The 25682-nt window shown below is 55.5% G+C and overlaps 1 protein-coding gene across 4 annotated transcripts in view; it reads left to right on the top strand.

Moving 5' to 3' along the window:
• The window catches only part of GTF2IRD1 (GTF2I repeat domain containing 1), a 110583-nt gene that overhangs the window by 46666 nt on the left and 38235 nt on the right, over positions 1 to 25682 (top strand). For all 4 annotated transcript variants that reach the window (XM_059693434.1, XM_059693432.1, XM_059693433.1 and 1 more), the window contains 10 exons: positions 1672 to 1855; positions 6600 to 6625; positions 7580 to 7688; positions 8495 to 8532; positions 8998 to 9078; positions 9693 to 9782; positions 14409 to 14456; positions 15709 to 15774; positions 16753 to 16936; positions 24232 to 24281. In XM_059693434.1, the coding sequence (XP_059549417.1) occupies positions 1672 to 1855; positions 6600 to 6625; positions 7580 to 7688; positions 8495 to 8532; positions 8998 to 9078; positions 9693 to 9782; positions 14409 to 14456; positions 15709 to 15774; positions 16753 to 16936; positions 24232 to 24281 (876 nt within the window). The remainder of the gene's footprint in view (positions 1 to 1671; positions 1856 to 6599; positions 6626 to 7579; positions 7689 to 8494; positions 8533 to 8997; positions 9079 to 9692; positions 9783 to 14408; positions 14457 to 15708; positions 15775 to 16752; positions 16937 to 24231; positions 24282 to 25682) is intronic.

The following is a 25682-nucleotide window of genomic DNA, read 5'->3' as shown; positions in this document are numbered from 1 at the left end:
GGCTGCATCAACAGGAAAACAGTGTCGGCAGTGTCCCAGGAAGGGCCCCAGACAGTGCTGCCCTGCCCTGGTCAGGGCACGGCTGGAGGGAGGTCCAGCTCAGGGCTGATTGTTGTCAGGACAAAGACAAAACCTGGTGGGGACACAGACAAGGCCAGGATAGGGAAGGGCCTAGGGAGCAGTGAGAGATGTGGGACCCTTGGGAGAGAACAGAGTAGCAAGGCCAGAGTGGACACCGGCCCTGGCTGGTTTGGCTCAATGGATAGAGCATCGGCCTGTGGACTGAAGGGTCCCAGGTTCGATTCTGGGCAAGGGCACATGACCCAGTAGGGGGTTTGCAGGAGGCAGCCAATCGATGATTCTCTCTCATCATTGATTTTTCTATCTTTCTCTCCCTCTCCCTTCCTCTCTGAAATCAATAAAAATATTTTTTTTAAAAAAAAGAGTGGACACCCAGCCCAGCTCATCTCCTGAGACCTCCCAGGCCTTGGGGAGAACAGGGGGCGCATGAAAGCACCATCCAGCTCTGGCCAGGTGGCTCCGTTGGTCGGAGTGCCATCCGTACTCCAAAAGGTTTCGGGTTCAATTCCCAGTCAGGGCACATACTTAGGTTTTGGGTTTGATCCCCGATCCAGGACCAGATGGGAGGCAAGCTATTGATGTTCCTCTTCCTTTCTCTCTAAAAATCAATTTTTTTAAGTGCCATCAAGCACACCGTGGGTGCTCAAGTAGTGTTTGGTGAGTGAATGAATAAGCACATAGAGAGCTGGGGTGTGAGTGAATGTCTGAAATGCCAAGACCAAACCTAATAGTCCAGAGGAAGAGAACAAGTGACCACTCATGAGCCCGGGTTCTGTCGGCAATGCTGTCAGCTTCCGGCCCGAATCTCATTGATGTCACTGAAGGGTGAGAGGAGTGCCAGGCCCTCGCTGGAGGAAAAGGCTCACCGGTGTGGCCAGCGGCATCCGGCCAGAGCCACCTGGAGCCTGGGGGCTTCCTGCAGCCGTTCACTCACTCAGTGCAAATGCAAGGAGCACTGTGGCTTGCCAGCCCCATCTGGATCCCAGACGTGGGGCAGCGAGGACACCCTGCTCCCGTGGAGCTTAGGTCCCAGACAGCACACCAGTGACTAGACGAGCATGTCCGCAATGGCAGGTCCTGATCAACTTGGGGTGAAAAACAAAGCGGGGTGGGCTTGGGAGGGGTGGAGGGGCGGTTTTAGGCTGATGAGAGGGCATTTGACAGACACTTGGAGAAAAGGAGAGAGGGGAGCATCTGGTTACGTGGGAGGAAAGTATCTGAATAAACAGGAGAGCAGGAGCAAAGGCCCTGGGGTGGGTGTGTGCCTGGCCTGTTAGGAAAGCAACAAAAAGGCCCGGAGACTGGAATGAGCAAGCAGCGGGGTGAAAGGGGTGGGGGAGATAAGGTCCCAGGCGATGGGGTCCTGGTCCCATCGAGCCTCAGAGGCCCGCCCAGGTAGGACTTTGACCATCCCTGAGTGAGATGGGAGCCTGTGGGCATTTCCAAGAGAGAGGACGTGATTTGACATTTCAGCATGGCCACTGGGTGGCCAGAGGTGCCGGGCGGTGGGAGGTGATGATGGCCACAGCCCTGGGGCGCTGGGGTCCTGTGGCCTTCATGTTGCACTCAGCCTTGCCATTGCCTTTCCAGCGGAAGCCTTGGGACTGGACCACATGGTCCCCGTCCCCTACAGGAAGATTGCCTGCGACCCGGAGGCTGTGGAGATCGTGGGCATCCCGGACAAGATCCCCTTCAAGCGTCCCTGCACCTACGGGGTTCCCAAGCTGAAGCGGATCCTGGAGGAGCGGCACAGCATCCACTTCATCATTAAGAGGTGCTGGGTGGGTTGCAGGGGGCATGACCTTTGTTCCACGCTAGGCCTGGGTTGGTTCAAGGTATTAGGGTGTGAAGGCTGGGCGAGGGCAACAGCAGGCATGAGGCAGGGCCCTGGGGAGGCGCCGATGGGGCGGGGATGGAATGAAGTGGTTCTCTGACTTAAAGAAAGAATCAGGCAGACCTGGGAGAGAATTCTGACCCTTTAACCTAACAGCGGTGTGGTCTCCTCTTGCCTAGGGAGAGGTTGGCCCTCCTAGCTGGCAGGAGAATTGCCCCCACAGGTACTGGACTCACCACCAAGCTTGTACCAGCAGTTCCAGGCAATGCCCAGACTTCCCGGATGATCCCTCCTAAATGGTTAGAGATGGAGGGGTGGCCAGAGGCCGAGCTCGCCAGCCCCCTGCCTCCAGGCAGCACTGCATGGTCCCTCCCCAGGCATCTGTTCCGGATGTTTCCTCTTGGCGGTGTGAGCTGGTGCATTCATTTCCTCATGTGCCTGCTCGCTTATTTGTTGCCACTAGACTATAAAGTAAGCAGGGACCGTGGACAGGGCTGTGTTTGGCTCATTACTGAGTCCCCAGTGACCACGACAGTCCCTGGTAGGTAGTAGATGCCTAATACAGATCTATGGAATGCGTGAGCAAATGCACGCACGCATGCATGCTTGGCCAAGTTGGGCTCATACCTTCTGACTTCTTAGAGCTTAGGAAGTAACCTGGGTAATGGGAGAAAGAGAAATGGGTTGAGGGCGCCGACTTAGGGTGGTCAGGGGCCTCTGAGAGAAGGCCCCATCTGTTAAGCCAGAGCTGGGAGTTTGAGAAGGGTGGGCCCATGTAGAGCTGGGCAGTGTTTTGGCGGAAGGGATGGCCTCAGCGAGCAGCCTAGATTGCCCGGGGCTGCAAGGAGGCTGGGCGTGAGCAAAGGTTGAGAATTGCTGTAGGGTGGTGGGTAGGACTTCAGCAGGGCGGGTAGAGGCCGGAGGCGGGGTCTCACAGGCCCTCTGGCTGCGGGGAGACTTGAGCAGAGGTGGGGAGACTGAGGAGGCTGAGCAGTGAGCCAGGCCAGCGTGGCTGGAGGAGGGAGAGAAGTGGCGGGATTTGGGACAGATGCTCAGCTGTGATGGGGTTTGCTGGTGGATGGAATGTGGGAGCCGGGAGGGGAGCAGGGAGACCCCCATGTTTCCGAGTGAGTTCACGTTGGATATGTGAACTCAGGGAAGATCAGGAGATGACATTCTCAGAGGCCAAGTTGAGATGTCAGGAGCTCTGGAGAGAGGCCTGGGTTAGAGATAAAAATCTGAACATTGTCAGCCTGGGCCAGGAAGGGATCTCAGGGAAGAGGGGGGTGGAGATAAGAAGAGAAGAGGGCTGATGTGAGAGGCCTGGGCGAGGACAGAAGGCTGAGGCAGCTGGCCAGGACTGTGGGTGGGCCTCCCAGGAGATGATTCTGGAAGTCAGGGCTGATAGTGTGGGTCTCCCACCCAGAAGCCTTCACCGCCTCTGGCCCTCAGGGTGCAGGGCACACTCTGGCCTGTTGGCAGCTACCGAGCCAGCCTTCTTGCTGCCCTGCCTTCCCACATCCCCAGGAACTCCTGCCACCTCCCCTGCCTGTGGGCCTTTGCTGAAGCTCTTCCTCCACCTGGACCAGCTTCCCACCTGTCTCTGCCTTTCAAGGCTTGCTTTTGTTTTTCTCAGCGTCTGGAAGACCACGCCCCCTTCCTTCATTAGCACACTCCTTGCTTGCATCTGCATTGGAGCCATTTCATGCGCTTTTACAACCCTCCTGTGGAGCCCACTTGATGAATGATTCTGGAGGTGCATTGTGGTCAGTCATCAGGCAGTGTTACTGCTGTCTAGCTTAAATCCCTCTTGCTGTTCCTAAGCCATTTTCTTCCGTTGACTCTTAGTAGGGGGGTAGGGGAGAAGAAAACAACAAGGACATCCCAGTGTCCCCTTATGTGCTTGACCGTGTGTTTCATCTCCCTCAATCCAAACTATAGCTCATTTAATGCTTCACTAGCATGTCCCTCCTACACGCTCAGCCCTTCACTGGTTCCCCTGAAGATTTTATGAAAGAGCAGGCATAGTCCCCACCTGCTCCCAGAGGCCACTGCCCATCATGAGGGGTGGTCACTTCGAAACGTTCCCAGTGTAGACTCAATGGCATTTGAGCAGCAAACCCATGGGGCTTCCTGGAGGAGGCAGCTTTGGCATCAGATGACTGGGCTTGAAGCCACTCACATCTTTTTTCTTTTTTAATGTATTTTTATTGCTTTCAGAGAGGAAGAGATAGAAACATCAATGATGAGAGAGAATCATCTATCGGCTGCCTCCTGCACACCCCCAACTGGGGATCGAGCCCATAATTCCAGCATGTGCCCTGACTGGGAATCGAACCATGACTTTTTGGTTCATAGGCCGATGCTCAACCACTGAGCCACACTGACTGGGTGACCACTCACATCTTGATAACGTTGAATAGCAACTTCTCTTCTGAGCCTCAGTTTCCTCCTCTCTAAAAACAGGAACAATGGTTTCCTTCAACATAAACTGAGGAAGTGGACATAACACACCTGACATGCTCCATAAACACCGGTTCTTTTTCTTGACCTCACTTCCCTGATATATAAAGTAGTAGCTAAGCACATCAGCCCTGATGGCCTAGGTTCCAATTCTGGCCCCACCATTTCCCAGCTATTGAGCATCGACCTATGAACCAAAAGGTCACATGCTTGGGCAAGTTACTTGACTGCCCTGTGCCTCACTTGCCTCATCTGTAAAATGGGGCTATAGTGATTGTCCATGCACTAAATGACTAGAACAGTTGCTGCTCCGTTCTGAGCCCCGTGTACATTTCCCACTACTACACATCTCAGCCTCATCAATGGAGCATCTGGGATCATTCTAGCGACATGGGTCAGAAAAAAGGGGGCTTAGGAAGCAGCCAGAAGGTGGAGTCTCTGCCCCAGCCTAGGTGTCTGCCCAGGGTGGGGAGAGGGCAGGGTGCTCTCCTACAAAGGGAGAGGCCCCTTCTCAAGGCCTGTGCTTGTTGGTGGCAGGGGGCTCCCTGGCCCCCAGGTTCACACTTGTGCCGAGCCCTGGCCTCCAAATCCCCTGTCCCTCCAGCACATGAGCCCCTGGTGAGGGCATCTGAATTCACACCGGAGGGGCCGACATGTCAGTTCCACCTGAGGCAGCACTTAAGAGGGAAAGTGAGTGGCCTGTGCGGTGGAAGATTACAGTTACGTGGTCAACGCCCATCCAACGGCCCTCACGCTAGGCAGCCTGTGAGAACGCCCGTCACAGTCTTGGAGCCACCATCAGACCTTCTCCCTGTCATCTGCCCCCCAACTCCACCGGGGAACTGTGTGAGCCCCCATCCTGTGCTCCCCATAAATAACTAAAACCATAAATAATAAAGCCACAGGGACACTGGCAGCCTCCGGTCCCTGGGAGAGGCTGAGGAAGCCACTTTCCTCCAGAATTCCTCCCTGGCTGCTTCTGGGCCACGTGGGACCCCGTGCCTGGGCCTCCGGGAGCAGCAGGGGAGCCGGGCCGCTCGGAATGAGAACGGGAAGCCATGCCTGAGGTCAGGTCGTGCTGTGGCCTCACCGCCCCAGTGACGGCCCCGCATCCTGTCGCTGACTCTTTTGCATGTGTTTGACTTTTCCACTAGGCCAGCCTTGGGCATTGCCCCTTGGTTTTGGACTCAGACCTCCCCTTCATCGGTCCCATGCCGCCACTGTAGCCTGGGTTCAACGACTGAGGCCTGGTCCCCTTGTCCAGCCATTCCCTGGCACACAGGCTTGACTGCAGGCCCCAGACCCACTGCCCAGGACTCCCCAACCCACTGGGTGCCACCCTGGTTGGGTCTAAGGACAGACCACCTTGCCCACCTTTCCTCCATCTCATTTTCCTGGCCAAATTTCTAGGTCTCTCGCCAGCATGACTCAGGGGTCTCTGACTGGCCCAGCCTCCCAGCCATCCCCCTTCCAGTCCATTCTCTGGGTGAGGATGGAGTGATCTGATGGTGCTGTGCCCCTCGGGGCTCCCCATTGCCCACAGGGTGGAGACCATGTGCCTGAGCATCAGCCAGGTGGAGCTCCCCTGCACCCCCGCCCTTCACCGCCCACCCCACCCCCCACCCCCTGCGCACCCCGTGCCTTTATCTAGAGAACCTCTCAGCCATCTCACCTGAGTTTGCCATCCCTCCCCTGAAGTCTTTCCCGACTCCCTTTCTGCTTGGGCCCCCTGGGCTTATGAGACACATGAGGGGTCCCAGGTGTCATCTTGCATGTCTGTGACCTGATGACAGGCCTGGCTTATGCAGTCAACAGATAGCTTCTTGGGAGCAGGGTCTCTCCATGACTGTCCCTGAGACACAGGCATGATTGGGCAAAGGCCTGCGGGCCCTGGTGGGAAAGGCGTGAGTCATCCACCAGCTGTGGCCAGGGAGAGCTCAGGGCTGGAGGAGGCCCCTGAGGCATCGTGCTGAGCATGTTGGACCATCCAGAACCCCCCGGGGGCCTGCCCATGCCTTCCCTGGCTGAGGAGAAATGGTTTCGGGTATCTGGCTGTTCCAGACCACACCCTCTCCTGTCCTCATGCGGCCACAGCCCTGGGCCCAGGTCTGCAGCTATAGCCGTGCATGTAGGACTCAAGTGACCGTCACTGAAGGGACCCCGAGCCTGCGGGAGCCCTGCGGCTACACCACTCTCATGCCCGTCTCTCCTCTCTCTCCAGGATGTTTGATGAGCGAATTTTCACAGGTATGTGTGGGTACCATCTTATCTTTCTGAAGCACCAAGCTGATGCCCCCAAGAGTGCTTGAGCTGCCATTACACTAGGCCTGGGACGCAGAGGATCCTGGGTGTGGCTTCTGCAACCTGGGCAGGCACGGGCCCCCAGCTCCCGGGAGCAGACACCCCCCGAGACCTGGGATGCTCTGAATAGCAAACAATAAAGCTAATGTTTTCTGAATACTAACACGTGCCAGGTACTCTTCTAAGCTGTTCGAATACTTCATTTTAATTAAATTGCATTTTCAACAGCCCTATGAAGTGTTCTCTTTTTCTTTTCCCTGAAGCCCAGCTAGTGAGCAGTGGGGCCTGGCATGTGGCCCCAGAGCCCGGGCCATAGCCGGTAGAAAGCAGGCCTCTGAGGGGGAGGCCCCCTCTGCCTGGTTCAACAAAGGGAGCTCGGATGTTGGGGTGCAGTGTACCTGGGTCCCAGTCCCGGCCCTACCTCCCACTAGCTTTGTGACTGTCGGCAGGGTTTTATGGTCCTCAGTTTCCACATCTGTGAAGTGGGTGTGATAAGAGCACCTTCCTCTGGGTCCCTGGGGTAACTACATGAGAGAATGGTCCCGTGGCATGGCCTTCGGGGAGACTCAGCCCCTTTCCCGAGGGCTCCTCAGCCCCAGCAACCTGTGGGTGGTCGGGACCGTCATTGCTGGCAGCTCCTTCCTCCTTCCTCCTTCCCAGTCCTCGCAGATCCCTGGCCCCCCTGGCACTGTGGCCCTTATTCCTTCTCCCAGGGGAGGCCTCTTTCCCTAGGACCCACCCTGGCCCAGCCAGACATGGAGCCTGCAAGATGGAGGGTCCGAGACCAGACCACACCCAAGGGTGCTCCCAAGAGCTTCACGCAGAGTCCCCTGCCCAGGCAGGAGGAGGCTGGAGAGCCTTCACCCTGACCTCCCCGCCCCTCCCCAACTCTCCACCCAGGGAACAAGTTTACCAAAGACCCCACGAAACTGGAGCCAGCCAGCCCGCCAGAGGACACCTCTGCAGAAGTCTCCCGTGCCACCGTTCTTGACCTGGCAGGGACTGCTCGGTAAGGCCACACCCCAGCTCCGAGCCCATGAGCACCCCCACTCTGGATGAGGTGGCGGCACCTGCAGGGAGGAACAAGGCCTAGGGCTGGCCCGGGATGCTGTGCCCAGTGTCTCCCAACCCCCTGATCCCTTTCACAGGCACAGGGTCATCCCGCGTAGACACCCTGACACACAGTGTGTCCTCACCCCACTGGGGCAGGGAGATAAAGGGACAAAGAAGGACAGACCGCCGATTTTCCTCCACCTGGAGAACTCGTCCTCCCTTGGGAACTAGCTGCATGTCACCTGGTCTCAGAAGCCTTCCTTGGCAACCAGGCATCTGCCCTGTGTGTCCACAAGGCCCTGCACTCAGATGTTGGCCCAGTCACCATCTACCAGTGCCACCCACACCGGGGTGGGCCATTTATCCCAAGTCCCCATGTCCAGCCCAGCTTCCCCTCCAGGCTCCGTGAATTAACTGAATCATCCATCCAGGGACCCTGCCCAGCTTTGCTTCCCAACCCCCCTCTAGGCTGTAGCTCTCAGTCCTCCCAGAAAGCACTGGTCAACCCCCCACTGTGCTAAATTGAGCCCCCAGCGTGGCCAGAGCGAGGCCTCAGGAGCTCCCAGCTGGGGGGGAAGGTGGACACCCAGACAGTTCACCCCAGGAGAGCAAGCAGGCTCTTGTCCCGACACTGGGAACCGTGCTGTTCAGAGGGCCATCCTGTGGGGCTGGAGTGAGCGTGGTCTGGGGTGCATTCTGATTGGCAGCCTGGAGGACAGAGCTGGGCTGGTGCCATGTCGTTTCTCGGCTTCCTTCCCACAGGTCAGACAGGAGCGGGATCTCTGAAGACTGTGGGCCAGGTGAGGAGGGGCAGGACCCCGCAGGGTGCAGCACCCTACCATGAGCCTGGAGTCCTAGTTAATATCCTCTGCCCTCCCCTGCCCCTCACCCTCCAGGCCTCAGAGCATCTGGGAGTTGCAGCGCAGCTGGGAGCTCACGGGGTGGGGGCAGGGAGTGGCAGGTGGGATTTGGTAGCACGGAGGGAGTTGGGAGACCTGGATTCTGGCATCACCACTATCTCCTAGTATGTCTGTGGCGAGTGGCTTTCTCTCTGTGGGCTCAGCTGCCAGGTCTGTAAATTAGAGCCACCAGGCCTGGCCTGCCGTCCTGCGTGCCCTCTGTTCCTGGTCTGCGCAGGAGCTTAGGGGCCGATACTTTTCCTGGGTGCTACCAGCAAGTCCCAGACGATAGGATGTTTTGGAATGGCTCGCCTTGCCCAGCCACGCTCACGTCCGCATTTGACTGGATCTCTTGTCTCCTCCCAGGAACCTCCGGGGAGCTGGGGGTGCTGAGGCCCATCAAAATGGAGCCAGAGGATCTGGATATCATTCAGGTCACCATCCCAGGTAAGGGACAAGCATCTAAGGGCTGCCCCTGCGGCCCCAACCTGACCCTGCAGGAATCGAGCAACCCCCACAACAGGGCTCCTACGGGAACCACCCTATGCCCTCCCCGCTAGACTGGGGTGACCCCTGTTGGTTCTCTAGTTCGGTCCTGAGGGTGGTGGGGTATCGCATATGCCTTCTGCAGCCGCATCTGCCCTGTGTGCCAGGAGTCAGGCCCCAGCCCCAGGCTTCCTAAAGGCTCCCTCGCCCCACCTTTACCGCTCTGGCCTGGCTCCCCTGGGATTGGGGAGGCAGGAGGGAGGAGAAGAAAAGTCATTGGCGTAAGAGGATCTGAGTTTGACTCCACACTTGGAACCTCCAAGCCTCAGTTTCCACGTCTGTGAGGAGGGTGAACCTGGCCTCTGGAGGGTCAGCATGGGGTAACCACTGAGCCCATAGTTGCAGGCCCCTGGCTCTGCCTGGCCTCCGACCATTAAGGCTGCCCTCCCAGAGTCCCAGGGCACGGCTTCCTACAGGGTCCTGCTCTGGTGACATGCTGGACTCGGGTCCCTGAGGGACCGTGACGGGGTGGGACAGGCAGGAGATTCTCTTATTATTTGGAGTTTTACCTCCAGACCCGTCGCCAACCTCTGAGGAAATGACAGATTCGATGCCCGGGCATCTACCCTCGGAAGATTCTGGTTATGGGATGGAGATGATGACTGGTAAGAAATGGGCTGGGGACAAAACGAGTGACTGGGAAAATAAATAAAAAGGCTTCCTGCAGGCGCCGGTGGGTGGTGCCGTGTGAATCGGTGATGGAATAAAGGCACAACATCTCCGCCCCCCGTTTGCTCCATCCCAGTTAGGGAGGATGGTCTGGAAATGGGGGAGAGAGGGGAGGACCTGAGAGTCCCATTCGTTAAGGAGTTGCGTGGGTCTGCGGAGCTGCTGTGGATGAGTGCACATCTCTAGCTGCCAACAGTTAGATCCCAGGCAGCTAATCCCCGAGATCCACCGTCCATAGCACTTGAGAAGTGATGGTGGTTGGAAGCAGAGCTGTTAAAAGAAAATGCACTTCACGATGAGGTTTTGCCCAAATTGCAGTTAGGCAGACCGGGCATCAGTCCCAGGCACAGTTCTGGAAAAGATTTCCACAGAAATGACTGGGAGTCATCAGAAGGGACCGTGTGGGCCATGCATGAGGGGTGAGTCGGGGAAGCAGGGCTGCAGGGGTACCTAGCCTTCACCTGGGGGAGGTTTCCTGTGCTGGACTGAAGGGCTCGGTCCTTCCAGGAACATTAGTCCGGCGGATAAAGGGACCTCGGGCAGCAGGACCATGCAATATGCAGATGCCTCGGGAAGGAATGGGGAGTCCACCCAAGACTGATGTTCTCTGTGGCTTTGACAGGCCAGAGCACTGGGCTGAAATGCACAAGAACTCACAGCCCAAGGACATGCGTCATGGGTTGTGTTCCCCAGGGGACAGAGATGGAGTTTAATGTGTGGGATGTTTATTGGGGGCCGCCCTTGGGATCAACACCTATGTAAACAAAGGGATGGAAACACAGGGGGCAGAAGGAAAGGTTGAGCCATGATGCAACCCCAGTAACAGTCTCCACCAACCACACGGGGGGCTCTGGAGCCAGAACAGCCCCCCAGAGCTCTGAGTTGAACTGGGGTGTCCTGGTCTTTATTCCTCAATTGGTTATGGGATGTAGGCTGGCCCTGAAGGGTGGTCCTTGAAGGGGCAACCTCCCTGGGCTGCCAGCTCACCACAGTCTCTGCTGTTGGGGCAACAGGCTGAGGATCTTGGTGGTACATGCCAGTGTCCACCACGACATGCATGGGTGATCTGGTTGCGCCAGTAAACAGACAGCGAGTAGATGGGCGCAGAGGAATGAGGGCTTGCACAGGGCCATGTCTTTTGCACCTTTTAATCGGATATAACTTTTGTTGAGTGTATTGGGAAATGGGTACTCACTCGGTGCAAATGCAAATGTACAAATTGCTTTTTAAAGAAATTTGAAAATCCTATCTAATGAAAAAGTAATATGCAAATTAACCATCACTCGGCAACAAAGATGGTGGCTGCGTGGAGGGAGGGTAGGGGCTTCTGGCTAGAGGCCTGGGCGCGGGACACTGGGCTCACCTTGCCCCCAGTGACACGAGCCCAGCGTCCACGTCCCAGCCGCATCGAGGGAGGGGAGGGGCCTCTGGCCAGAGGCCAGGGCAAGGGGCGCTGGCGTCGTTGCAGGCCAGGCTGAGGGACCCCCCCCCCCCCCCGCATGAATTTCGTGCACTGGGCCTCCAGTAATAATAATAATAATAATAGAAGTTTGTCAGCTTGAAGAGCCATGAAAATGAGCTCCCTGTGGTCATCCCAGAAATACAGTCCTAGGAAAATATCTGCAATATGGACAGTATTTCCTGCACAGTGTTCGTAGCCGTGTTACTGATGACAATGAAAATTGGAAAGAACCAGGGCGCCGTTAATGGTCTCCTCCTGACACAGCCACTAAAAATAGGCAACGAAGGAGAATGCAAAAGACAAAAAGTCGAGTGTGCTCTGTTGACAACTATGTTGAAAACATAATCACTAGTTAAAAAAAAGAAACATCAAAACAGAAGCTGTGTTAGGTTCAGTGCTTTATCTTTCTCGTCTCCTAAATCAGCTGTGATGTGTTTTCCATCCCTTGGTGATGAAGAAGGAAGAGTATTTGTCAGGCACGGGCTGGGCGCGACCAGACTTGACAGCCGTGTGTGGAGACAGTGGGGAGCTTAGCTGGCCAGAGGCTCAGGGTGAGCTGCCAGTGTGTCCTGGCCACTAGGAGGTCCCCTGGTGCCTGGCTGTGCTCACAGCAGTATTCGAGGATACCATCGGGGTCCCAATTTGGCGACCTAGGGGGTGGTGGCACGAGGGGGTGGGGGGCATGGACCAGCACGGTGCCCCTTCTGCTGGAAAGGTTCTCCCTCCTGGTTTGACAGCAAGAAACTGCACACAGGCTGATGCACGGGCTACTGTTTTGTACACTCTGTCCCTCGTGTCCTCACCGTGGACAGCTGTGCAGCAGCGTGGTATCGCTGTGCGGCCCGCCCGTGGTCACTGATTGAGGTTGTTTCCGGTTTCCCACTGTTGAATGGGGAGCAGTCAGCTTGTGGACAGGAATGTTCAGAGTCAATGGCAAGTTCCCCTTATTTAGAATGTGGGCCCCCAAAGCACCTGCCCTGTGTGCCAGGAAGAATAAATCATTTTTTTTATTTGTCTCCCCCGCCCTTTGAAAGATTCCCCAGCAGAGGACCTAGTCCAATTTGGGGGGGCCCAATGAGACTGGCATAAGCCACTCCCAGTTTGGGGCCCTGTGAATGGCTGGGTCAGGGCCTGGTGCTCTAGACTGTTGCTACTGCCGGGGGAAGGAAGGGGGTGTTGGCACTGCAACATGGACAGTTCATGACAGGGGCAGACTCCAGGGCCCGGTCTCCCCTCTCCTGTGCCTCACAGGCCACCTGGTGAACTAAACAGGTGTTCCAGGTGTGGCATCATCGCCATCTGGCAGCTTTCTGCATCCTAGGATAGACACAGTTCCTGCCTCCTTGTCACGGGCACCTGCCCAGGAACCCCTCCCTGGTGGCCCTGCTTGTCCCTCTCTCCCCACCAGACTCCTGCCTTCCTGTCTGCCCTGCTCTCCAGCGTATTAGTGGGTCCCCCAGAAGCTGGCCGAGAGCAGTGCATTGATTCATCTGGGAGGAGGTCGGGGACACCAGGTGGGAAGTGGGGCTGAGGCAGGACAGTCGTGTTATCAGGTGTGGCCACTGCAGGCAGCTGAGCGGAGGGCCCATGAGACCCACTAGTCATGCGCTGAGATGACGCAGCCGGGTGAAGAGGGAGCTGGGGTAGTGATCTGCCAGATCACCCCCCATCATTGGCTGAGAGCTGTTTCCAGGGCATTAACCACAAAGCTGTTGGCTGGTTCTTCTCCCACAGCCAGCTCTTCGGTCACGTGGACCCAGCACGCACTGCCTGCAGGGTGTCCATTTCCCTGAGGAAAGGTTAGGCCTAAACCTCAGGGCTGGCCCTCCACCTTTTCAAGTCAGCTGCATAGATGAGTCCTTCCAGAACCTTCCAGCTCCTTCCAGGCTGAGCCCCAAGGCCAGGCTTATCTGATGACCCCAGATGTGTGGGCTCCCCTTCCTCAATCAGTGATCGGGCCTTGACCATTGACAGCTCTCCCAGGATTAGCCCCTTTCCTTCACCTCTGGGCAGGGGGACGGCGCCCTGCACCCCTCATCACTGCACGCTCTCCAGAGCTGGGAGAGCAGACCTGGGGTCCACCTGCTCCACCATCCCCAGCTCAGCTGCATGTCATGGGCTGAAAGGAGCTGTTGAAGGGCTTAGTACTGCGTGTGAAGGCACCAGTGAGCTTCCTACGTCACAGCTCCCGTCTAATTGTCACAAATGGTGAAAATCCCCGTACCTTCCTCAGCCCCAGCAATAAAGGCCGCTGCCGAGGGCCTGTACCCATCAGGGACCTGGCCCATTCACCCCACTCCCACTGTCACAATTCCCATGTCATCCCCAGCCCAAACCCATCACCTCAGAGTTCGCCTCCTCCCCATGTTGTGCCTCCCTCCTTGCCTGTGTCCCTCCCATCCACTGCTTTGCCTGGACACCGGGGTCCAGCCCAGGCATCCCCTCCTGCAGAAAGCCTCCCGCCTCAGACTCCCCAGGCCAGCAGGGACCCCCTCTACCTCCACGCAGCCTCAGCAGCCACCTCCCATTTGCTGCCCTGCGTCCTTGCTACCTGTGGACAATAAGCATCTGGAAACAAGGTTGTACTCATTGCTGGCAGCCTGGGCTGGTGCCAGTGCCACCTCACCAGCCCCACCCCCTGACCACCAGACCTGGGATGGCTCCATGCCCTACACCTGCCCCTCCCTCTGTGCCCTTATCTGATTCTTTTTCTCTTGATGGCATCAGTACCATCTGCCAATGTGTGTTATGTCTGCATCATTCCAGGAGGACAGGGCTTTGTCTTGCTCCTGTGTGTCCTTGGTGCCTGGAACGGAACGTAGTGCATAGTAGGAAGGACGGACAGGCACGGGGCTGGCCCTCGGGGGTGATTGCCAAATGTGATGGGATGCCTGGTCTCTGAACCTGCCCTCCTCACGTGGGGCTGAGGGCGGGGTGCCTGTGCTCAGTCAAGATCCCTGATCCCGTCTGGGGGTCACTATGCCATGCTCCCGCGTCAGAGCCCCCCGGCCTGCCGCTCCTCACCTGTCTGACATGACTGGCACCACAGGGTGCAGGAGGTGATGAACGTGGCTTCCCAGCATCCTCTCCTCTCTTTCAGACAAAGGCCCCAGCGAGGACCTGCGGCCAGAGGAGCGGCCTGTGGAGGGTAAGGCAGTGACCACCTCCCCATCTCTGCGGCCTCCCCTGCCCCTCATCTCTCCTTTCTCTCTCTTCAACACCTCGTCTGGGGATGGAGTCCAGTGGGCGGCCTGAGGTGGGAGGTTTGCTGACCTGCTTCCTAGGAGGCACCTGGTCAGAGGTACCGCAGGGCTTTCTGGGAAGGGAAACTGTAAGGCTTTCGATTTTTGCTTTTATACACACTTCTTCTTTCCACGAAGATTTTTTTCCCTTTCTTTATTTCTTAATTGTTTGCCCCGTCACCCACAAAGATCTTAAGGATGAGGGCTGAGTCGGTCTTCCTGAGCAAGTGCAGTGTAGGCCTGAAAGCCCAGAATGGGCTTGGTGTCCGTCAGGCATGCTCAGTCTTAGGAACACGCTCACTCCCTTCTTCTGGGAATGAGAATAGGCGAGGAAGGGGGGTCAGCGTGAGGATGGGCCCGTTTCATCTCAGGAGTGTCTGCTCCTGCAGTGGAATGAGTGGGTGTCAGAGGAAAGGAGAGAAGGGTCACTTCCCCAAACCAGGCCAGGCAGCTGGAACCACGAAGCGTTAACCAGAGTCCACTGCCACCTGGTGGCAGCATCCTCAATTTGCAGGCTCAGTGTTTACTGGTTAACCATTTGAGCCGAAACCGGTTTGGCTCAGTGGATAGAGCGTCGGCCTGCGGACTGAAAGGTCCCAGGTTCGATTCCGGTCAAGGGCATGTGCCTGGGTTGTGGGCACATCCCCGGTGGGAGATGTGCAGGAGGCAGCTGATTGATGTTTCTCTCTCATCGATGTTTCTAACTCTCTATCTCTCTCCCTTCCTCTCTGTAAAAAATCAATAAAATATATATTAAAAAAAAAAAAACCATTTGTACGCCATAAGTGGCCGTAGAGGCAGGCGGACCTTTTTTAATTAAATTCAAAATATCGTGGCAGTTACCTGGTTAAGTAACCCGCTGAGCTGGTCTGGAGTGACACTTTACCTAGAAAGGCCCGTTATCATTCTTGGGCCACAAAACCTTCCAGACCTCCGCTCGGCCTGGGGATGCCCTAGACTGGGTTTCACAAGCAGGATTGGAGCCCCGGAGCTGCAGGCCTGTCTGGGGTGCCATTTCTGAAGGACTGGGTTACCTGGCCTGCCCCATCCCAAGGTCCCACCACGGGGTCCCTCTTGGTGCCAGCAGAGCTGGGACCTGCGCTGAGAAGCAGGGTGCTGCTGCCACTGAGGGGGCTCCACGCTGCTTTTGCCTTTCAGACGGCCACGGCGATGTGATCCGGCCCCTGCGGAAGCAAGTGGAGCTGCTCTTCAACACGAGATACGGTGAGCAAGGAACAGCAGGGTCGGCAGCCTGGCCTGGCCCCCCCTCCCAGCTGCTCCCTGCCTGGGCACAAGGTGGGGAGGGCAGCGAGGGCAGGGACCCACTGGGAAAGGGATGGGGCAGCCAGGGAGACTGGCACTGCCAGAGAACCCCACCTCTGCATGCTGCACCTTGTCCCGCTCGGCCAGCAGGCTCACGCGCACCCATCCGCCTCAGCCTCCGGTGGGAGAGGTCCTTACTCCACTGTAAGAACGGCCCCTCTGTCCTCGTGGGCACTGTCATTCAGGGTCCTCAGGAGGACTCGTTACATAGCAAGGACTTTCCTACTAGAGAGACCAGGAGAGGATGGGGAGGCAGGATAGAAAGCTTTTCTTTATTAAGCGCCTGTGGTTTGCCAGGTGCTGGCTAAGTGCTTCTCACAGGTTCTCTCGTCCCATCTCACAAAATCCTTGTGTCCTAAAACCCATTTCACAGATGAGGAGAATGAGGCTTGGTGAAGTGACATGGTTTCTCTGAGGCCCCACAACTAGGCAGAGGCAGCACCTGGCCTGGACCTCAGCTCTGTCCTCTCCCCAAAGCATGGTGTTAGGCCACACAGAGTTCTGGGGTTCTTTATGGTGGCAGAGGACCCTCTGGAGGGCTTTTCTGGCAGCAGAGGGACACATGGTCTCACCAACCGGCAGTGGTTTCTCCCGCACTGCCTGGGTGTGAGGGCATGGAGCAAGCACGAGTGTGGGATTCACATACCTCCCCTCTGGGGCTCTGGGACCCGAGATGAGGCACCTCCGCCTGGGCTCCAGGTCTCTTGCCTGGGGACTGGGTAGCAGTACTCACCTCTCCGGAAGGTTAGAAAGGCTCAACTACGTGCTGACTCTAAAAGGGCTCTGGCACCTGTGGCCCCCCGTGCAGACGGGGGAGGCGGGAGTTGAGGCCGGTGGCCCCATAGCTCTGGTGGCCCTACAGCAGCTGTGTCTCTGCAGCCAAGGCCATTGGCATCTCGGAGCCCGTCAAGGTGCCCTACTCCAAGTTCCTGATGTACCCAGAGGAGCTGTTTGTGGTGGGGCTGCCTGAAGGCATCTCCCTCCGCAGGCCCAACTGCTTCGGGATTGCCAAGCTCCGGAAGATCCTGGAGGCCAGCAACAGCATCCAGTTCGTCATTAAGAGGTAAGGCCTTGCCCGGCCAGCTGGCTCCGTGGTTGAGCGTTGACCTATGAACCAGGAGGCCACGGTTTGATTCCCGGTCAGGGCACATGCTCAGGTTGCAGGCTTGATCCCCAGTGTGGGGCGTGCAGGAGGCAGCCGATCAATGATTCTCTCTCATCATTGATGTCTCTCTCTCTGTCCCTCTCCCTTCCTCTCTGAAATCAATAAAAATATATTTTTTAAAAAAAGGAGGTAAGGCCTGGCCAGGTCTGCGGGCCCTCCGGGCTTGCCCAGCATCCACGAGCAGCACATCCAATTGCCATCTCCCTCTTTAGACTTTTGTTTTATTTTAAAGAGTGGGGTGTTCAGCCCTGGCCGGCTTAGCTCAGTGGATAGAGCGTCAGCCTGTGGATTGAAGGGTCCCAGGTTCGATTCCAGCCAAGGGCACATGCCAGGGTTGCGGGCTTGATCCCCAGTGGGGGGCATGCAGGAGGCAGCCAATCAATGATTCTCTCTCATCATTGATGTTTCTATCTCTCTCTCCTTCTCCCTTCCTCTCTGAAATCAATAAAGAAATATATTTAAAAAATAAATAAACATAAAGAGTGGGGTGTTCATTGGGGTTTGGGCCCAGTTGGGCAGGCACAAGATTATCCAGGCCCAGCCCAGGCCTGCCAGTCCCTCTGTCTCCAGTTTGCCAGCATGTGGAATGGGAATGTGCCCGCCGGCTGGCTCTCCTGGACCATTCTGAGCATCCTGTGGGAAGGGGTGATGGTGACCTGGGTCAGGGGCATCAGGGCACTGCTGAGGGCAGCGCCCATTATACGAGGATTGGAAGAGATGGCTGCGGCATTGCCAGGTCCTTCTTGTTTCCTCGGGCATTTCAGCGTTGTCAGCGAGAGCCCAGGGGAGCTGTGTGGCATGAAGTCTCTCTGGAGGAGGTGGAGGAGCTATTAATTTCTGAAAGGAGGGGGAGGACTTTGGGGAGGACCTGTTCTGTGTTTGTTGCTTCTCCATGTTACTGTCATGTCTTGTAAATTTAGGTTTGGTTCGGTTGAAAGTGGCAAGTAAGAGAAGACTTTTTTTTTAATCTTTATTGTTGAAAGTATTACAGAGGTCCCCTCCCACCCCCCCCCACCCCCATTGACCCTCGCTACCCTGCACCCACTCTGAAGGGTGTATTCCCCTTAGAGGAGTTGGGAAGCTCGAGGTGGTCTTCACACCTAGAGTGGCAGCTGGTGACGGAGCACGGGAAGGGGAGCTCTCCCATGGAACCTGGTTTGCATCAGGAGAGGCAGGGAAGGTGGAGCTTCAGGAGGCGAACATAGAGGATACCTGGTTCCTTCCTTCAACAAATACAGCTTGAGAGCCAAGCATGTGCCCGGCTATGCTATGGCAGCAAATGCCAAGTGCTGCCCTTGAGTTGGACCATCTCCCTGAATAAAATGACAGTATGATGATTACACCGGGTCTTGGGCTGGCTTAAAGAGTTCGGATTTTATTTCACACTTAGTGAGAACTCACTGGGAGGTTTTGAGGAGTGTGACATGTTTGGGCCTATTTTTATTTTCCAGCTGTGAGGCAGAGGGGACTCTGGGGGTATGGGCAGGGGCAGAAGCAGGGACCAGCGAGGAGGCTTCACTCTGGCCAGGGGACAGGGCAGCAGCTTGAACTGGGTAAAGGTGGGGCGGGAGTACTGAAAGTTGTCAGAGTCGGGGAGTGTTTTGAAGAATTCGCTGATACGTTAGGTGTGGTATGTGAGAGGAATAGAGTCCTGACTGACTCAAAGGTTGCAGGCTGAGCACCCGGGCTGGCCCTGATGCCATTTTCTGAGATGGAGATGATGTGGGTGGAGGCCGTAGTCAAGAGCTGGGTCCGGCCCGGCTGGTGTGGTTCAGTGATTGAGCGACCTATCAGCCAGGAGGTCACGGTTCGATTCCGGTCAGGGCACATGCCTGGGTTGCAGGCTCAGTCCCCAGTGTGGGGCGTGTAGGAGGCAGTCAATCAATGATTGTCTCTCATCATTGATGTTTCTATCTCTCTCTCCTTCTCCCTTCCTCTCTGAAATCAATGAAAATATATTTTAAATTAAAAAAATAAAGAGCTGGGTCTGACATGTGTTAGGTTTGAGATTCATTGGGCCTTTCAGGGAGGGACATACAGCAGGTGGATAACGGGACAGACAGTCCTGATGCTCAGAGGAGAGGTCAGGGTGGGGACAGAAAGTTGGAGCTATCAGCATTTAGGAGGCTACGTGCACCTGGAGACAGCTTGCCACATCCATCGCCTTAAACCCAGAACTGAAGCCCTTGAGCGGCTCAGAGGTAGGAACCAAATCAACAGCAAATCCACGTGAATCGACTTTTCTTGCTGTTCACCTGCAGAAGCAGTCTCTCCCCTGTGCTCCTAAGCAGTTGGGTTTTCTAATTTATTGATTTTAGAGAGAGGAAGGAAGGGAAAGAGAGAGTGGGAGACACAGAAAGAGAGAGAGAGAGAGAGAGAGAGAGAGAGAGAGAGAGAGAGAGAGAGAGAAATATTTCTTTGTTGTTCCACTTATCTGTGCATTCATTGGTTGGTTCTTGTATGTGCCCTGACCCAGAGATAGAACCCACAATCTTGGCATATTGGGACAATACTCTAACCAACCAAGCTACCCAACCAGGGCACCTGAGCATTGTTTAGTGCTGTTTTATATTGAGAAATACGTGAGGCTGGTGGCTCTGTGGCAGAGGGAGAGGTGGTCTCCTGGATCTTAGTCGTTACTCCCAGTGACCTTCAGCAGGGTCCTTGGGGTGTTACATGGGGTGCACTGTGCCACTTCATGGAATAGCAGTAGAGAGCAAAGCTTAGCAAAGAACCGGGCACTCTAAGAACTCAGTCTGTGTGGGTTTGGTGTTGTTTTTTTTAAATGTCAGGCTGATTGAGGTTTAATTTACATTCAATAACATTCGCCTTTTTTAAATGTACAACTCTTTGAACTTAGACAAACTAAGTCTCATAAACCACTACCACAATCAAGATACAAAGCAGTTTCCAAAAACTTTCTATGCCCCCTTTGTTGGCAGCCCTGACCCCCTGGCAGCCACTGGTCAGCGTTCCACTATCATTTTGCCTTTTCGAGAATGTCGTGTAAACGGAGTGAGACAGTGTGCAGCCTTTGGCGTCGGCCTCCTTCACTTAGCTTCTGAGATTTATCTATGGGGTTACCTGTATGAGGAGTCCGTTTCTTCAACAATATAGCCATTTTATTTATTATTTATTTATTTTTAATCCTCACCTGAGGGTATGTATTTTATTGATTTTTAGAGAGAGAGAAAAGGGGGGAGAGAGAGAAACATCCATGTGAGAGAGACACATTGATCGGTTGCCTCCTGCACCCGCCCCAACCAGGATCAAATCTGCAACCTAGGAATCGAACACGCAACCTTTTGGCGTACAGGATGAGGCTCTAAGTGACTGAGCCACCTGGCCAGGGCAAAAATGTAGCAGTTTTAAAAAGTAACTTTAATTCCAGTTTCCTGACAGGCAAGTGAAGAAAGTGATTCCAGTGGGAGAGTGATTAACCTCATCCAGTGCAACAGGTGGGGTGAGGGGATGAAAGACTGTTGGGATGGTTTTAAGAGATGATTGGAGGAGAGAGATTGAGCACTCAAGTATCTTTATTATAGCATTCCTCATTTTAAAAATTAGCACAAATACTATTGGGACAATTAAGTGAAAAATAGCCACTTCTCATTAATCTTACTTATAAAAAGGATACATTTGGGAGGTGAGATTCTAGAATTAGATAGAAGTGTGGCTACATAAATAACTTTGTGAATATAGTAAAAACCACTGATTGGCACGATTTAAAAGTGAATTTTATGTTATGTGAAATACATCTCAATAGATATACATATATGCGCATATATGTGTGTATGTATATATGAATATTAGTTTGAATATATGAATGTTAGTTTGCTGGGGCTGCCATAATAAAGTATTACAGTCTAGGTCAGGGGTGGGCAAACTTTTTGACTCGAGGGCCACAATGGGTTCTTAAACTGGACCGGAGGGCCGGAACAAAAGCATGGATGGAGTGTTTGTGTGAACTAATATAAATTCAAAGTAAACATCATTACATAAAAGGGTACTGTCTTTTTTTTTTTTTTTTTAGTTTTATTCATTTCAAACGGGCCGGATCCAGCCCGCGGGCCGTAGTTTGCCCACGGCTGGTCTAGGTGGCTTAAACAACATCAATTTATTTCTCTCGATTCTGGAGGCTAGAAGTTCAAGGTCAGGCTGTTGGCAGGGTTAGTTTGTCCTGAGGCCTCTCTCCTTGGCTCGCAGATAGATGGCCACCTCCTTGCTGGGTCTTCAGATGGTCTTTTCTCTGTACACACGCGTCCCTGGTACCTCTCTCTGCATGATCTAATCTCCTCTCCTTTCAAGGGCACCGGTCAGAATGTCCTCATTTAAATTTAATCACCTCTTTAAAGACACTGTTTTCCAATAGTCACATTCTGAAGTACTGAGAGTTAGGGCTTCAACATATGAAGTTTGGGGAGACACAATTCAGCCCATATGTGTGTGTGTGTGTGTGTGTGTGTGTGTGTGTATACATATATATGTATACACATACATATACATACTAGAAGCCCAGCCTGCGAAATCGCATGGCCCCGCCCACCCATGCGCCTTGCTGTGCTCACAGCCCCGCCCACCTGCGCCAGTCTTTGGTCATTATGGGGTTAGGGCCACAGGACTTTTATAATATAGATATGTTTATATAAGTGAGAAATTATCACTAATCACACCAGGAGACATCACTAATTGATTGACACTTTCTGACACTTCCTGAACCTGACCTCCACAGCCTTCTAAGCAATACTCCATGCAACCACTACCTAGTAATTAGAGTTGGCACAAAAATCAAATTAAACTTTCTAAACCTTTTGTCAAAAAACATTATTAACCCAGATCCTTGAACTTGTATGCAAATTTCTGTATTCTTCTGTGCATTTTTCTGGAGAGATGGTCCCTTGCTTTTATCAAATTCTCCAAAGTTTACACACCCTTTAGACATTTAAAGCTATGGGTGGAGTCTCTCGGTGGGAGACTGAGGCCCAGGGAGCGGTGGGGGAGGTTCTGTCTGAATGTGGTGCTGCGGTGCAGGGTGCAGTTCTGATGCTGACCACCGAGTTAGCAGGTCCCACAGGGTCAGGGCACAGACCCCAGCAAGACAAGAGCATCCCCACTCAGACACCAGCCACCTACAGGGGCCCTGGGCCACATACACTTCTGAGTAACTGGCTTCCCATGACTCCCCCAAGTTCAATAATTAGCTAGAACAACTCACAGAATTCAGGGGAAGGAGGCTGTAGTATGATTGCAGTTTTAAATAGAGGATACAAGTCAGGACCAGCCAATTGAAGAGACACAAAGGGTGAGGTCTGGGAGGGCACTGGGCACAGAGCTTCCTCCACACCCTCTACCATGAAATCAGGGCATGGCACGCTCTCAGCACACCGATTTATTAACCAGGCCTCTGCACCGAGCTTCAGTGCCCACAGTGTGTACTGGGATGCATTAGGCTTGGCTGTCTCCAGCCTCCCCCACCCCCACGAGAAGTCAGGAGGTTGAGCTGATGTCAGGTGGCTGGTAGCCCCAGTCCTCTAATCACATGCTTGCTCTTCCTGAATCCTGAGTCAGCTTATTAGCATAAACATAGGTGTGATCCCAGAGGCTCACCATGAATAACAGACACTCCTGTCATTCCAGAAATTCCAAAGATTTAGAGGTTCTCTCCCGGGAACTTGGGACAAGGACCAGACTAACTCTCACACAGCACTGACTCTAAATGCCCCATTTTCAGTGCAGCCTGTCCAGCTAGCGCGGGCCTGCCTGGGTGGTGGGGGTGTGGGGTCTGGCAGCCTGAGGGTGCTGGGGAGGCCGGCCGGCCAGAGGAGAGCTGACGGCCTGGAGGAGTGGGACAGGTAACAGCCACTTCAAACCTCCCGAAGGGAAGGAAGGGATGCAGACTAGGGTCTAGTGTGAGGAGGGGTCCTTGGGGAGGCTGCCCACAAAGGTGATGAGCTCTCCGTCGCAAAAATGGCTGAGCAGTGACACAGAGACCCTGCCTGGGAGCGAGGCCAGAGGCCAGATTCCCAGAGCACTCTGCCCCCAGGTCAGGCGGCCAGCGGATGAGGACTTGATGCCTGTCCTGGCAGCAGGCATCGGCGTTAGCTCAGTCCCTGGCCCAGGGCTGGGCTCCTGGGGCCCGGAAGGGAGGAGGCACAGCCTGCCTTGGCCCACAGTCTCGGGAGCTGGGAAAGGCCTCAGATTGTATTCAGATCCCCCACCACCACCTCGTCCCTTCTCCTCATGGGGAGACTGGGGCTCGGAAGGTAGAATGCTGTCCCCACAGTCACCTAGGGGGTCAGGAGCAGGACCCCCGACGCCCAGGCCAAAGTCACTTCCACAGTCCGGCGTTGTCTCCCAGACTTGGATTTGTAAGGCCTGCTCCCCTCTGTCTGAGCCAGGACAGGGTTACTCTCTCGTTTCATATGAGAAAACAGAGGTCCGCGTGGGGAGGGGGTGTCCCTCAGCTGGAGAGGCTGCGATGGGGAGAGAGGGGCACTTCGTTTGCACTCTGCCCCTGGAGCTGTGGGGTCTTGGGCATGTTACTAACCTTCCCGATGCCTCAGTCTCTTGGCCCTGAGAATGGGATGAGGGAAGCAGTGCCTGCTTCAAGGACGTGGGGCGGTTACCTCATGTCTGGGAAGGGCTTTGTGGAGTCTGTGGAGATGCAGACATTAGTGGAAAACTGGGCCTGGTCCCCGAGGCCCCTGACTCCAAAGTGAAATGGCAGCTCTCAGGTTTCAGCCAGAAACTTGGGCCTTCCTTATGCCTCTGAGAACTTGCCACATAGTCATCCCCAGAGGCTCCTGCACTTACAGCCGGTTCTCTGGGGACTCCCCAGACCATGTGCTCTGACCCCGGATAGTGGCGGTCAGGCAGCGTCCTGGAACTGAGAGGAAGGGTGTCAGCCCCACCAGGCCAGGACCAGGCTGGTCTCACTCCCGCCTGAATCCTCAGAGCCCAGCGCAGACGCACTTGCACACGCACACGCACACGCACACACACACCCAGCCCAGATCTCACACATGGATCAGCAGGACAGCTGCAAGGAGAAGGGCAGGGACCCCAGACCTGGACTGTCCAAAGGCAGAAGAGCCCATTGCACAGATGTGTAGACTGAGGCTCAGAGGGGCGGTCTGTGCAGGATGAAGGAGGCTTGGAGGGACCTTGGTGATAGCCCCACTTGTATTTTCCAGGCCTGAGCTGCTCACCGAAGGAGTCAAAGAGCCCATCACGGACAGCCAAGGTACCCTGCACAGGGTCATGGGCTAAGGTGCGGGCTGGGCGTGGGAGGGGTCCCAGGTTTCTGCCACCACCCCTCCTGCTTCCTCTGTCCTCCCCTGACATTCCCCAACTGCCCTCCCCATCGGGTTTGCTCCACCTTTGTCCCTGGGTCTCAGGAGCTAGCTGCCTGCTCACCCTGGCTTCTTCCCCCCCCCCCCCCAACCTGCCTCCAGAGAGGGATTCAGGGGACCTTTTTGTGGACAGGAACCTGAAGAGACAGGGCTTTCAAGGTAAGGTTGCAGCTCAGGATGGGGTCCACTGTCCCAGCACCATGACCTTGGCCTGGCTTGGGTGTGGAGGCCCACTCTAGGGTTGGGGCTGATACAACCTCAGGGCCTGGGGGCCTGGGTAAGGTGAGCTGGCAGTGGGGATGGGCTGTAGCCTGCCAGCTTTGAGTGAGAGACTCCACGGGGGGTGTGGGGGTGGGGGAGGGATTCCATAGGATGCAGGAGCCGCCCACTATCCACCTGGGAAGCCAGCTGCCCTGCCCACTCTGTATTAGGCAGTCAGCCTTGCTCTTACGCTTGGAAGTCAGAGGAGGGGGTATCGCAAGGGCAAGGAGGGCTCCACTCTCTAGAGAAGGGGAGCTGTAGCTGAGCCAAGAAGGGATGGGAGGAGGTGAGTGTGGAGGGAGAGGAAGCATGAAGAGTGGACCATACCTGAGAAACAGAAACCGACTGGCCAGGCTCTGAGGGGAGGCTCTGCCCCTCCCATCTGTGGGGGTGTGGTATCACTTCTCAGCTTTCGGTTGAGATCAAGTGTAGCGTCAGTGGGGGGACAGGGAACCACGTCGGAGTGCCTATTGGGGAGCCCTAGGGGTGGCTGTGAGCGAGTGGGCATTTCCTGGATAGGCCCTAGGTGGTCGCTGTGGCTCTGAGGAGAAAACAGGTCAGTGAGACCAGTGGCAGGAGGGCCAGCCCCGGAGGTGGGGGAGCCCTAGAGATAGGACCCAGGTCCCAGAGGAGTGGCTGCTCACTGCTGTCTCTCACTCCTTCCCGGGCAGCGGGAACTTTCTGTGATGAGGGGAGTGGAGCCTCTCACTGCACCCCAAGGCTCCTCCTACCCAGTCCCCCTAGTGGGCTGGGGTCCAGATCCACTCCCTCACTTTCCCTTCTCATGAGGCAGTGCCAGGCTACAGTCTCCCCATGGGCAGGGGCCCATCAGGGGTCCCCCTGGCACGTGCTGGCATACAGGCTCCTTAACACACCCTTGGGATGAGTGAATGATCACTGAGAGCTGCTAGGCTGGCTCCCTGCCCCTCGGGGGGCCGCCCAGTCACCTGAGCTCGCGTGTCCCGGCTTCGAGCCCACTGTGGCGCAGGTGGTGCAGGAACCAGTCCTCTGGCTTCATGGTGTCTCTCCCT

This window comes from Myotis daubentonii, chromosome 4 (genome assembly GCF_963259705.1).
Source record: "Myotis daubentonii chromosome 4, mMyoDau2.1, whole genome shotgun sequence".
NCBI classification, from domain to species: domain Eukaryota; kingdom Metazoa; phylum Chordata; class Mammalia; order Chiroptera; family Vespertilionidae; genus Myotis; species Myotis daubentonii.
The sequence above is the reverse complement of the archived record's forward strand: the minus strand, read 5'-3'. Positions and strand labels throughout refer to the sequence as shown.